General features: G+C 35.0%; 2 protein-coding genes and 1 non-coding gene across 5 annotated transcripts; 2 read left to right on the forward strand and 1 right to left on the reverse strand.

Annotated features, from left to right (window-relative positions):
- Nucleotides 1–1288: 1288 nt before the first annotated feature.
- TRNAL-CAG (transfer RNA leucine (anticodon CAG)) lies at nt 1289–1369 on the reverse strand. The gene has a single exon. It is a non-coding gene; the product is annotated as a tRNA-Leu (tRNA).
- Nucleotides 1370–1480: 111 nt separating this feature from the next.
- Nucleotides 1481–4334, forward strand: LOC145009290 (uncharacterized). Of its 3 annotated transcripts, none has more exons than XM_078967994.1 (4): nt 1481–2587; nt 2746–2832; nt 2952–4029; nt 4113–4334. In XM_078967994.1, exons 1-4 carry the CDS (start codon nt 2195–2197, stop codon nt 4121–4123), a joined length of 1569 nt encoding a protein of 522 aa, XP_078824120.1. In that variant the 5' UTR covers nt 1481–2194; the 3' UTR covers nt 4124–4334. The 3 variants fall into 3 exon arrangements, with proteins under 3 accessions (XP_078824120.1, XP_078824121.1, XP_078824119.1); XM_078967995.1 differs by having other exon boundaries at nt 4116–4334; XM_078967993.1 differs by having other exon boundaries at nt 2952–4334.
- Nucleotides 4335–6609: 2275 nt separating this feature from the next.
- HOT5 (GroES-like zinc-binding dehydrogenase family protein) lies at nt 6610–9011 on the forward strand. The gene is made up of 9 exons (XM_078967414.1): nt 6610–6758; nt 6868–7004; nt 7345–7391; nt 7491–7816; nt 7921–8003; nt 8098–8173; nt 8268–8425; nt 8522–8683; nt 8748–9011. The coding sequence occupies exons 1-9, from the start codon at nt 6725–6727 to the stop codon at nt 8856–8858; spliced, it is 1134 nt and encodes a 377-aa protein (XP_078823540.1). The 5' UTR covers nt 6610–6724; the 3' UTR covers nt 8859–9011.
- The last annotated feature ends 5100 nt before the right edge of the window (nt 9012–14111 follow it).

Consider the following 14111-nt stretch of genomic DNA (forward strand, 5'->3'; position numbering starts at 1 on the left):
TCAACCCAGTTCTGTTCGCAATTAATATGATTCAAGTTTTATACTCAACTAATGGTCTTAGTAGTCTTAAACTCTAAGTTATACAAATCATAAGTTACTATTAAAAGTTGGTGTTCTCGTTATGTTATCGAAAAACATTGATAAAAAAAATTGAGTTATGTAATGGTACTAGACTATAGGTGATATATTTGAGAAAACGTATCATCAAAAGTAGTAATAATATCCTAAAGTAATAAGGAAAACCGGACATTCATTCCAAGAATATCTTTAAATCCTTTTAACAAAATAATTACGTTTAGTTTTTCATACATGCATAGATTGTATGTTACCTTATATAGAGTTAAAAGTCAAAAATAAATGAAATTGTTAACTTAAGATAATGATAGTAGACTTACTAATACAACTTCTAATATTGTATATAAAAAAGTGTTTTGAAATTTATTAAAAATAGTATATTTTTATTTATATTTTCCTTTAGTAATTATTAAGAATACATACTTATTCTTCTTTGTGAGTTGTGACTTATTTATTCATTTTGTGTAGATATATCCTTGTTATATCAGCGTACTTTATTATTTTAAATAAAACTATGGTTTAATATGTATGACTGTGTTGTTTTTTTAATCTATTAAATTGTATATTTCATTGTAGAGCATAATAAATTTATCATTAATCTCAACTTAAAAAACAATATTGATGTTTACAGAGCATTTTGAATACAAATAAAAAATAACGATCAAAAAATTACAAACACAACATCTATTGTTCTGCCCAAATAACTATTCACATATTTTATTATCAATGATTAAGTTTTTTATTATCTCTAAGTTATCTGAACTTTTTCAAACGCGTAGTTATATGTTATAACTTAGTTCCATATAGATGTTCATAATAAATAAGTTAAACATTTAGAAAAAAAACATTTCCATATGGTGAATAACTACAGAATTTTTAACATAATATATTTTTGTTATAAAAAATTAATAGAAATCTGATGTAGCAAAAAAAAAAAAAAAAAAAAAAAAAAAAAAAAAAAAAAAAACAACTATACATGAAGTCGATAAACATCGGTTGTATGATTTACAAATATTTGTTCATAGTTAAGTTCTGAAATTTATAAATAATTAAATTTTGAAATATTAAATATCTTATTTAACTAGTAAATTATTTATTAAAAAAAAATGATTTAAGCCTTTAATCAAGTTCATATATCTTACCGTGACTTTACAAATTTCCATTTTTGCAGGGGTAAAACAGTAATTCAGAAATGTATTAATAAAAAACGGAATGTCAAGAATGGGATTCGAACCCATGCCCTTTCGGACCAGTACCTGAAACTGGCGCCTTAGACCAACTCGGCCATCTTGACTTTGTGCGATATACACACACAACTTAAAATAATTACATTCTAAGATAGAGGAAGCAACGACTTGCGTCGGAATTAAAGTTCAGTTTCCCCTTCCCCGTCTTAAACTCATCTTGATTCCGTCCGTTAACAACCCCGCCGTCGCCTGTAAATTACCCTCTGCTATATCATATTTCCATCTTCCTCCTCCACTTCTAAAGGAGAACCTAACCCTAACACCGACATTGATAATTGGTCCACCTCGACCCTCCAATGCCGATGTCATCATCCATTAACCTAAGCAACAACAGGTGTCGTCAGCAGATGCACGGATACACTTTTATGGTGGGGTTCAACGAATCGAATCAAAGATCATTGGTCTGGTTTTAAAATCACGAACTTTGATTCGATTTCAATGGTTTGTAAATTACATTTGTGGTTTGGTTGTTTACGTTATCTAAGTGTCTAGGTGTTTGGTATATCAATCATAAAATGATCTAAAACGAATTTTTGTGTGAAAACATGATGGAATCTTGTTAAACCGAAGTAAAAGTCAATCAAATTAATTCAATGAATGTAAAAAAGAAAAAGATAGGACTTATTTGTATTACATTTACGCCATTAATTTGACTTGTACTTATGACGCAAGCGAGAAGGTTGTAATGGTCACCCGTTACTATACAACCATATAAAGCAAATCCCCAATTTCTACTGCAATTTCGCTTTGTCGACATTCTTCCCCTTCTCAATTACTAGGGTTTTTTCTTTTTTCATTTTATTATGTACATTTCATCAACCCTTTTCTTCGTTGCCCTATTTATGAGATAGAGTATTTGATGAAAAGTTACGATGGATCCGAACTCTGTGCTGTACATAAGTTCCGATGAAGAACCTGGATGGGATGGTGATGATGGCAGAGTAATTACTGTCGGCTTTGATGATAATAATTGGATAGCAGAACTGCTTGATGAGGTTAATGGAGGCGATTGCGGTGCCGGTTACCATGATGGAAGTGATGATTCCGATGAAGTGGTGTTAATTAGTGAGGTTTTACCGTCTAGAAGACCTAGGAAGAAGCCAACATCGAAGTCGTCGTCCTTAATTGAGTTGGATGATGAGTGTGTGGTGCTTGATCATGATCCCGGTAAGCCTAAAGAGGTCCGGAATGATGATCCAATTGCTCGAAGTGAGAATGGGGATGATGATTCAGATGATCTACTTGTTGTTAGCGAAACAGGCCAGGTTTATATTTTTTACTTCACATTTGTCTGATTTTACGGATCATTGAAGCAATTTATGTAAGGATCCTGGTACTTCTACGACTTGTGATCGATTATGGTTTTGATTTCAGATCATATGAAAAATCATTTAACTTTTGCACATTCTTTTTCATCTTGAAGGTTGCATGCCGAGATTATCCTCATCCAAGACACCTCTGTATCAAGTTCCCTTTCTCGTCTACCCCAAATGAAAGTCATTGCGACCAGGTTATTTCATCATCAAATTACTCCCCCTTTCTTAATAACCATAACAAATAACTTCAACGATTAGCAATTAGCATAATCTTGTTTTGATTTTGATCAATACTATTTCCTTGAAATTACAGTGCTACTGTTACGTTTGTGACTCACTTGCTCCATGTCTCTATTGGGGCAATGGCAGTGGCACCATCGACCATTGTCAAGCCACTGAAAAAATCGAATTCTGGAAACTGGAAAGGCAAAACTCCAAGAACATAAATAAATTAACCGATGTCCCCCATATGAACATCGCCTCACTTCCACTTCCACTTCCACTTCCACTTCCACTTCCACTCTCACTCCCGCTCCCACCACCACCAGTACCACTTCTGGTTCAAACTCCAACCATGGCCCACATTCCAGTTCAAAGGCCAAATCCGATCCGGGTTTGCCCCGTATCACCCAATCTTGGAGCCCCAAACATGATTAACCAAAACCGAGCCCCGTTTTTGTTATCCAGGAACAAGTATCAACCGGGTTTAGTCTCGCAACAGTTGATAAGAACAAGTAGTTGTAGCATTCCAAGGGATAGAGGCAACCAATACCATAATTATACATTTAACAGACCTGTATTTAAACGAACTGTCTCACCTGGAGCTGCTTCAACCGGAAACCGTAACCGCCATTTTTACAGCTCACACAGGGACAGGGACAGGGACAGTTACAGAAACTTGTGTAGGCAGCAAGACTTCCGTATGCCTGAAAATTCTGTCAACAGTTCCGCTTCATTTCCTCCTTCTTATCTTCTATTCGAGGAGCCATTGCTTTCACCGGATTCCCAACCGCAAGTGAATTCCGATTCCTATGTCGAAACCCCGATCCCGATCCCGATTCCATTCCAACCGCAACCGCAACTGCAATCGTCTCTGCCAAGTTACGCAGTTCCATGTGAAGAAGCATCCCAACAAGGAAATCATAATCATGGTCAAAGGTCAACAGTCGATCCGAAGTTTTTCCATGGCATCAATTGGCCGGAAAGCCAGGCGAACCACCTACCTGCCGCCCAAACTGCAACCCCGGCAAGCATTGATTCCGGGGAGTTGGTTGATTATCGGTATGATAATTGGGGTTATGATATCGGACCTTGTGAACCAAGTTCTATGGAGATTCCTGGATCATTTGGGTTGAATGAGTTCTCCCCTGATCCTGCTTTCCTTGACACAGGTATCATCTTTGACTTTTGATATGTATAATGGGTGTATGTATCATGTGTGTTTTCCGACAATGCCCTTTTGCCTTTTGCTTAGCAGTGAACTGAAGAGGAAAATGGTGTTGAAATGGAATAGAGGTTCATCTTACTTGTCGTGGTTCGTTATGTTTTCTTGTAATTTTGATGCACAAAAACTATTGAGAAGAATGTGTATACTATAGTCAGTCTTCTTGACCTTAGTGATGTGCCATGCATCTTAAAATAGGATTTTGAATGTGAGTGGTCTTTTAAATAATTTATATCATATGATCTTTCAATATGTAACATTGAATGTTGCTCAGTAAGTTACGAAATACAAGGAGATTGTTATTATTATAATATATAAAAATGTTGGGTCATCAAAATGCAACAACAGGTTGGCAAATGTGATTAAATTCAAGGAAATGATATTAAAGTATTGCACAAACATGTTGTTAAGGAAGTAATTGTTAAAATAAGGGTATAAGTATTTTTACTTTATTTAGTGATCATCAATTTTGTTGCTGGTATTTAACTGATTGTTGAACTCATATCATCAAGTAATTATAAACAAAAACAAGTCATCTAACTGCTAGAAAATGGTTATTGTAGCTTTTGGTTGTAAAAATCAATTTAAGTATGAAATTAAATCATTCCAATGTGACCACAAGGGAGATATTAACAATTGCCAATTAAATTATCTATTTGACCAAAACGGAATCACTTTCTGATGATTCTCTTGCCACGAACCTCCCAAATCCCAATAAAATGGGAAGCCTCTTGTTTGTTGAAACTTCCTTTATTTAAGCCTGTCACTTGTTTGCTTTTAGAGTAACATTATTTCTATTTCTTCTGGTATAAATTTGATCAACTTGTATAAACACAAGATTAACTTCTTCTTCTTCTTATTTATTTATTTATTTATTATTATTATTTTATTTTTTATTTAAATTCTAAATTTCCTTGCATTTCAATAAAAACTTGTCCAATGAGTTTGTAGTTGCTCCTATGTTTTTCTTTCTTTCTTTTATTCATATGTTTCTCGATTTTTCCTTGTTCCCAAATGTTAAAGTAGTTTTGCTCCTTACGTGTTGGAGCCAAGTTTATGACAAAAATGCAACCTCAATCACAAGAAACTGAAACATAGAAGAAGATCAAAGACAAATTATTTCAATTAGGTGTGAGATCAATGTATTACATGTGTTTATTTAAAAAAAATTAAACATGAAATTTTAATAATTTGAAAAGTTTGAATTTACAAGAAAAATGAGATAAAGTATGAATTATTAAAATTAATGAGGTTTTAGTGTATTGAATACATAACATATATAAACATTTTCTAATAAATATTTTACATATATATTATCTTTCATATTAAATGTGGAATTTTAATTTAATAAAATGAAAAATACAATAAAATAATAAGTGGAAAATAAAAATTTTAAAAAATTCTAGAAAATATCATGCATCCAAATAAAGGAGAATATGACATGTATCAAAAAGTTATTTATTTATTAGGTAAGATGTTTTCTAGAGGCAATTATGTTGTTTGGGCCATCAATACCATTGTAGAGATAGCGAAATGTATTTTGAAAAGCATGAAAACACCATATGTTTTTATGGTGAGAAGTGTTACACCATATTGTCTATGTACTTAACCGAGTGACAACCAAGACATTAAGCAATATAACATCAAAAGAAACTTGGTTTGGAAAAATCTTGATCTCAAACACATAAGGGTCTTTGGTTGCATTGCTTATGCAATAATCATAAAAGAACATCAACACGAGCTTAAAAAAAGAAGTAAAAAATAAACGTACCTTAGGATTGAGGTGGGTAGCAAAGCCTATAGGCTACTCGATCCATACATTATCATAACCCGCACAAGTAGATATATATTTCAAATGAGAACGAGTGTGGTTTTAGGAAACTTCAATAAAAATTAAGTGTTATTATCGGTGGCACTTTTGTGCTTAAAAATTACCAACCAAACCTCAAGAATAAAGAAGGATCTGAACCCGACATACATGTTCAACATGTTGTTGAGAGTTATCACATATAGAAGGTTTGTTCTCAATCCCCTCCTGTAGATCAGGATCACCAAGGTGAACCGACAAACCCGAAACCATAACCAACAACTTTGGTAACCTCGATTCACCTAATAGGTTTAGGATTTTAACCGAGTTATATAGTGAATTTGATGAGCTATTAATATTGATTTTTTCTAAATGTATTGATTTTTTTTAACAAGTGTTTTTTTTTTTTTTTTTTTTTTTTTTTTTTTTTTTTTTTTCATTTTTGTGGATATTTTTTTATAAATGTATTGAAAATTTATTTTGAGAAGTGTTTTTAAAGTTACCAAACATTTTTTTATTTGTCGTTTTTTAACAAAACCAATAAATCAATAAATTCTTTTAAAAAACAATTCCAAAACACAATTAGTTGGTAAGTACTTAGATAAATTCCAAAACACAATTAGTTGGTAATTACCTTTTAGGAATTGAACGTTTTATTAAAAAAGTCCCAACTATGCAGTATCAATTATTCGGGTCCGATTTCGGATCCAGATCCAGAGGATTCACCGAGTGCGATATAGTGGGGTTTGGTACTGAGTTTGCCGCCTCACATTCTATACCCTTCTATCTCTCTCCCTCTCCAATTCAACATCAACTGGTTGTGCACTGATCGGCGATGGCTACTCAAGGCAAAGTAATCACCTGCAAAGGTACTATGTGTATTCCTTAATCAACTAGTTTGATCTGATTCGCATCTTTAACCTATATTTGAAATGGAGTCAAACCCTAACTTTGACCTGATTATATATTTTGATCTAGCTGCGGTGGCGTATGAGGCTAATAAGCCGTTAGTGATCGAAGATGTGGAGGTTGCGCCGCCTCAAGCTGGTGAAGTTCGAGTTCAGATTCTCTTCACTGCGCTTTGCCATACCGATGCTTACACTTGGAGTGGCAAGGTATAGTATTGTTGTCATCATTGTTCACTAGTTTACGAAAGCTAGATGCACTTACAGCTTTATCGAACACAAGGTTTTGATGATAATAGCATACTCGGAGACAACATGTCCAAATGTTGTTATTCAAAGTCCATTGATTATGCTAATACTGGATCAGATGTTAGTGTTGTATCAGAAAGTAATTCTCTTTGCGGAAAGTGAGTTTAGGGAGTTGAGGCACTCCCTAGAGTTGGATTTCATAACTCAGTTGGATCAGTTGATACTCAAGTTGGGAATAATAAAGTTATTGTCTACACAAATATCTGTTACATGATAGATTGATTTAATCTCTTCCCCGCAGGATCCTGAGGGTCTTTTCCCATGTATTCTTGGTCATGAAGCCGCCGGGTATGTATCTACATTTAACGAACTACAGATTTGTTGCTCTCTTTAACCTTTCAAAGGACTAAAACCGATATTACTCTCTGATGTTAATTAAAATGGCAGGATTGTGGAGAGTGTTGGTGAAGGGGTGACTGAAGTTAAACCTGGAGACCATGTGATACCTTGTTATCAGGCTGAATGTAGGGAATGCAAGTTCTGCAAATCAGGAAAGACCAACCTATGTGGGAAGATTAGAGGAGCCACTGGAGTTGGTGTCATGATGAATGATCGTAAGAGTCGTTTTTCAGTCAGGGGAACCCCAATATATCATTTCATGGGAACCTCTACTTTTAGTCAATACACAGTTGTACATGATGTTAGTGTTGCAAAGATTGATCCCCAGGCTCCTCTAGAGAAAGTCTGCCTTCTTGGTTGTGGTGTCCCCACTGGTAACTTTCCCTTAATTACTTCATCTAACACCAATTAGTTTCTCCCATTGTTGGTTTAGCAGTTTTGCTTTCCTCTTAATCAATCTCTCTCTCCTTGCCTTCAGGTCTTGGTGCAGTTTGGAACACAGCCAAAGTTGAATCTGGTTCAAATGTTGCTATTTTTGGTCTTGGAACCGTTGGTCTTGCAGTAAGTATCTAATATACATATAACAAGATGATTATTCATCTACTATTAACTTTGACATGGTTTATAACATATGAATCCACAAAAATCTTGACAGGTGGCAGAGGGTGCAAAAGCAGCTGGTGCTTCGCGAATAATTGGTGTAGATATCGACAACAGAAAGTTCGATAGAGGCATGCATTAATCATTATCATTTCCCTTAATTTCTTGTATAAGAAAAGATAAATTCTCTCCTCTTTTCTAATATCAAATCATCACAAATTGCAGCAAAAAACTTTGGTGTGACTGAATTTGTGAACCCAAAAGACCATGAGAAGCCGATACAACAGGTTCTTGTTGACATGACAGATGGAGGTGTTGATTACAGTTTTGAGTGTATCGGCAATGTTTCCATAATGAGGGCTGCCTTGGAGTGCTGTCACAAGGTAATTATATTAAATATTAATCAAACGGTATTTCAAGATTTCTTTTATTATATATCTAATTAATTAATTTTGGTACAAATTAATATAAAAAAATAGGGATGGGGGACATCAGTGATTGTTGGGGTTGCAGCATCAGGTCAAGAGATATCCACCCGCCCGTTTCAGTTGGTTACTGGTCGTGTCTGGAAGGGTACAGCTTTTGGTGGGTTTAAGAGCCGCACACAAGTGCCTCAGCTTGTTGATAAATATATGAACAAGGTAATAATTAATTAATTAGACATGTAGTTTGTTACTAGCTATTAATTAATTGGTATTGGTGCAGGAAATCAAGATTGATGAGTACATAACACATAAATTGACACTTGATGAGATCAACAAGGCATTTGATTTGTTGCATGGAGGGGATTGTCTGCGTTGTGTGCTTACACTTTGAAACAAGCTGAGTAAGAATTGGGTGAAGTCTTTGAAGCCCAAATAAAATAAATGAATGTGGACATGTGGTGCCTTTGATTTTCTTTTGGTTTTTGTGGCTGTGTGAAGAACGAATGATAAGGTTTTTTAGAAATGAACGATATGGTTGTTTTGATTGGTGTAATTATCTGAAAGGACTAAAACTGAATGGTCCGAATTTGAATCTAACAAGCTAATAATCATAATTGGGCTTGGAATCTGGATTAAGAATTAGGGTTAACAAAACTTTTAAAAAGTTTCAAACCAAGAGGCAACAAAGTGATAAAAAAGACTGAAGGGTGTAAAAGTATAATTTTACTCGTTTATGAAAATGTTTTGATCAAATTTTGCCCAAGTACGTTTTTGCAGTTCAACACTAAAAGCCCAAAAATCAATTCCTATAAATATAGGCTAATGGAAATGTTCTAGACCGGTTCAACGAAATATAAAAATGTTAAAAAACATAATAAAAAATAAAAACATGAGATGTAAGCCCATGAGGAATAAAAAAAAAAACATAAAAAAAAAAAATGAAATGTGAATAATGAAGTGATGTGTGACTTGAGGAGAATAAACAACTATAAGCAATAAATGTGTACATAAAGATTAAAAATTGTACCAGTATACAAACAAAACAATGAGCGCAAATACTAGAAAATAAAGCGTAATGTGCCTACCGGTGGCGGTGATGCATGTCAAGTAAAATGGCGAAAATTTACACATTGAAGAGGAAGTCAATCCAGAGACTACTACTCTTTATAGAATTTTAACATTCTAATTCTAAGCCTCCACATGTGACATCATGTTTTTGATAAGATCTAATGTCTTCTCATTAGTTTGCATTCTCTCTCATCTTCGAACCCTTGATAGTGACTATGGACCCTCCTAATTGCAATCTTTAGTTATCTTCTATGTATGTATGTATGAATCGTTGTGCAGTTCTATTTGTTTATATGATATCAAATCTATCCGCTCGAACTCTGATTAATTGTACACACTGCTTCACTGAGTTTTCTCTTGTTAAATTCTTTGTTTCTTTGAAAAGTTCTTATAAAATCTTCCGATCCTTAATTTGAGTTTGGACTTCCCTTAGAGTTTATCTAAATCCTTTAAACCAGGGCTCTGATACCAATTTGCAACATCCAAATTTCAAACATTTTTTTTTTTTTTTTTTTTTTTCATTTTTAGATCCATAATAAAATAGTTTTCATAAAAATCATCCCCAGAAAAGTCATAATGTCGTACAATTTCACATCTAAATATCAGAGTGTCTCAAAATGTCCAATAACATAATCTACGGTCGAGTGTATACAATCAGACCCTCACTTTCCCGCGATCATCGGAAGTACCTGAAACATATTTAATCAACAACTGTAAGTAAAAAACTTAGTGAGTTCTCCAAAATAACAAATAGAATACAAAACATAAAACAACTATGGGTTATCAGCAACCCTAGAGACTACCTGAAAAACAACACATCCTATAAAGTATCAACAACCATGCAGACTACCCAAAGTTTCAACACATACAAAATAATAGCACTTAAACCCAACTGGTCATTACATGTATATATATAACTATTCTACCACAAAGGTAAGAACAACTGAGGATACTTACTTGGCACTGATGACTAATATAACTCACACCCAAATTGCCGAAGCTAGACTCCGCGTAATTAAGTACACCAATTAACCTTAATTAATAATTACGGTATATTCACATACATACACATACACACTACTAAGCCTAAGTCAAGTCTAGTCCATACTCAGAGTAAAATACCATTTTACCCTTCACAAACCCCTCACCATACACCTAATATTCAATTGGTCAAATTCCACAAAAGTCAACTTGGTCATTACGCTCGGCATACTCGACTCTACGTTGGGTGTAGAACGCATCACTAGAAATTGGGTTCATATATGGCTATGCGGGGCATAGCCAGGCATACACTTAGCGTATAGAAGTTGTTCCCATAATCTACATGCAAAACATCTTAATCCTTAAGACATCCATTCCAAACATAAATATGGACCCTAAAGAACATCTTAATCCATTAAGTCTCAAACTTTAAGCCTTTACAGGGCTACAAGGAGCTAAAACTCAAAACCCATAACTTTTACTTCATAAACCCCCCCACAAATCTTGCATGGAAGAAAGGAAATGGCCAAGCTAGCATTTTTATGACTCAAGACACCTTAGAATGTTTGAAAGGACAACTTGATAGCTCTAGAGTACTCCATACTTAAGCTTTAGGACAAAAAGAACCAAAATGCAAAACTAAACAAGATCTACTTAAACAAGCTCCAAGATTTGAACTTTTTACCTTGAAAAGGTGCCAAGAAGATGGAGTTTCTGGATCTACAAGCTACAATGCACCACTTTCATTTGAAAGATCTTCATTATAATATCAAACACACAAGAATCACTTTTCAAGATTCAAGGCTCTCCTTCATATAATAGGGTTCGATTTTAGGGTTTGGAGAATATGGAGGCTGGTCACGAGAAGGTCCAAGAGGGTTTATGTTGCTTAAATAATGGTCACACCCAATGAATTAGGGATTGGAAGCAACACGAGTACGCCCGACATATACCTATGTATGCCCATCATAATCACATGTTGAACCGTCTTACAAATTGTTTGAATTACGCCCGACATATCCCTAGTACGCCCCGTGTAAGGACTTGATATGAAAATAGAAAAGAAATACAAGTGTTGAAATGAAAAATACTTGCAACGGGTGTTACACTTCAATACCTTTTCATGGATATAAAAATGAAAAAATTACAAAAATGGTCCCTGTGGTTGGCAAATTTATGTGCTTTTGGTCCAAAACGAAATGTTGGTACACCACTGGTCCAAAATTGGATCTTTCTATTGTTTTTGGTCCCTATCTACTTAAAAAGACCATTATGCCCTTAGAATTTGGTTTTCTATTTTTTATTATAACTTTTTATTCAAAATAAAAAACCCCACCATACTCATTTCCCCTTCCTGTTTAAACCCTAGACCATTCCCAAATTACAAAAAAATTGGTTGTCGTCTACAACCTTGATCGAAGAACCTCCACAGTCAATGGTGCATCTACACTCGTCTTCCACCATCGACAATCTACCCCATCGCCTCCCCCTCCCTCCTTTAACATTTCGACGCCTTTATGATGGGGGAATTGATTTCTAGAACCATTTTCAATTTTTGGATCTGAGGGGGGTAATTTGTGGAACTGAAAACATTTGAAAAGATTTGCAGGCATTGATATTGGTTGCAGGTTGTAGGTTTGTTCTTGATTTTGATTGGTATGGTTTGGTGTTGAATTTCAGTTTGATTTGAGGATAAATTTTTGTGGTTGTCGGAGATGAAATTTGAAAAGTGGTATGAGATGGTGTTTGTGGGTAGAGGTTGATCGAAGATGGTTGCTGATGAGAAGAGGTTGAAACACACACACATACACACATTATCCCTACTGCGTCCTCCCGTTCTCAAACAACAATGAAGAAATCAAGCATCAATAAAGAATGTTCTTAAATTGCAGAAATCCTATAAGTTCTTGAAGTGTTTTGATGTATTCCATATTTAATCTATTTTTTTCACTTCTCCGATATATAGTTTTCTAGTTATTGTGCTGTGATGTCCACATCGATGAGATGAAATTAAACAGATATTGGTGGTGTTGATGGGTGGTAGTGGTGTTGATCAATGGTAGTGTTGGTGGTGATCGGAATGTGAAAGTTGGCTCAGGCGAGGAGTCTTAGGTAGTTTCTGTGGTGGAGATGGAGGAAGATATGGTGGCGACAATTGATTGAAGATTTTGAGGTGGTAGTGGTTGACGATGGTGGAGGCTGTGGATTAAAGTCAGGTGGTGGGTCTTTAAGAGAGAGAGAGAGAGGGGGAGAGAGAGAGAGAGAGAGGTGGTCGGCTATTGACTTAAGAGTGGGGTGGGTTTTTTTTTTTTGGTTTTTTTAATTAAAATAATAAAAAAATAATTAAAAGAAATTTTAAAAGAATCAGTTAAGGGTATTATTGTCATTTTAGGTAGGGTATGGACCAAAACTACGAGAAAATGATAACCATAGAGACCAAAACCACACAAGGTATCTAAAATTGGACCACCATTGCACCACCAAAACTTTTTGGACCAAAACCACATAATTTTGCCAACCACAGGGACCATTTTTGCAATTTTGTCTATAAAAATCATCAAAAATGGAGTTGGAACTAATAAGTTATGACCGTTAAAAGTTAAGAAGGTATGGGGTTAAGCTAAGTACCCTGTCATACAACATGTATACTGGGCGTACTAGGAAATGGATGATCGTGGAGGATCAACCTGGTACGCTGGGCATAACAGAAGTACACTGGGTGTACGCGATTAGAACACAAACCCTAATTTTGGGGTCTTGATCCCTATTTAAGCTCCTTAACTTCCCCAACCCCTTATTTCATTCAACCACCAGCCTCTCTAACCCTAATATCGAAACCCTAGCCCCATTTGTGATGTTCTTGGTGCATCGAGGATAAGAAGGAGCTCATTGGAGAAGTGTTGGTTGCATTGGAGCTTGTCGATCCTAAAGTTGTTCACCTTGATCTTTCTTCTGGAGGTATAAAGCTTGAATCTTGATGATGCATTTGTTAGATCTAGCTAGTTTTGGATGTTATGAGATTTTGGTCACTTTAGTGCATAAATTTTTGATCTTGAAAGTTTATGACCTTGTTAAGGATAAAGTTGGAAACTTTATCCATCTAAATATCATTTTGATTTAGATTTAAAGGTTGGATACTTGTACTTAATGGATTAAGTAAGAAAGATGCACTTTTGGTCCTTTTGAAACTTAAAAGACTAGATCTTGATTGCTTGGACCATTCTAATGGATAAAGTTGGAAGTTTATCCATTATGGAGCTATTAGGAACCGCTAAAATGTGATATTTGTCCTTCTATCCCTTCCATGCAAGAGTTAAGATGTCTTAAAGGATAAATAAGTTACGGTTTTAGATTTTGGACCTTTTCTAGCCATGGAAAGTTATAAAGGTGGTAAATTTATGACTTAAGTTGATGTTTTGAGTCTAGATTTGATCTCCGGACAAAAGGTATTAATGGATTAAGCACTAAAGGAAGGAATTATCTTGTACATATGTACGTGGGGCATACTGGCCCTCAATCACGTATGATGGGCGTACGTGGAGTATGCTTGGCGTACTCAGTTGCCTTCGACTTTGACTATTGTTGGCCTCTGTTG

This window comes from Lactuca saligna, chromosome 8 (genome assembly GCF_052625555.1).
Source record: "Lactuca saligna cultivar CGN05327 chromosome 8, ASM5262555v1, whole genome shotgun sequence".
Classification (NCBI taxonomy): Eukaryota; Viridiplantae; Streptophyta; class Magnoliopsida; order Asterales; family Asteraceae; genus Lactuca; species Lactuca saligna.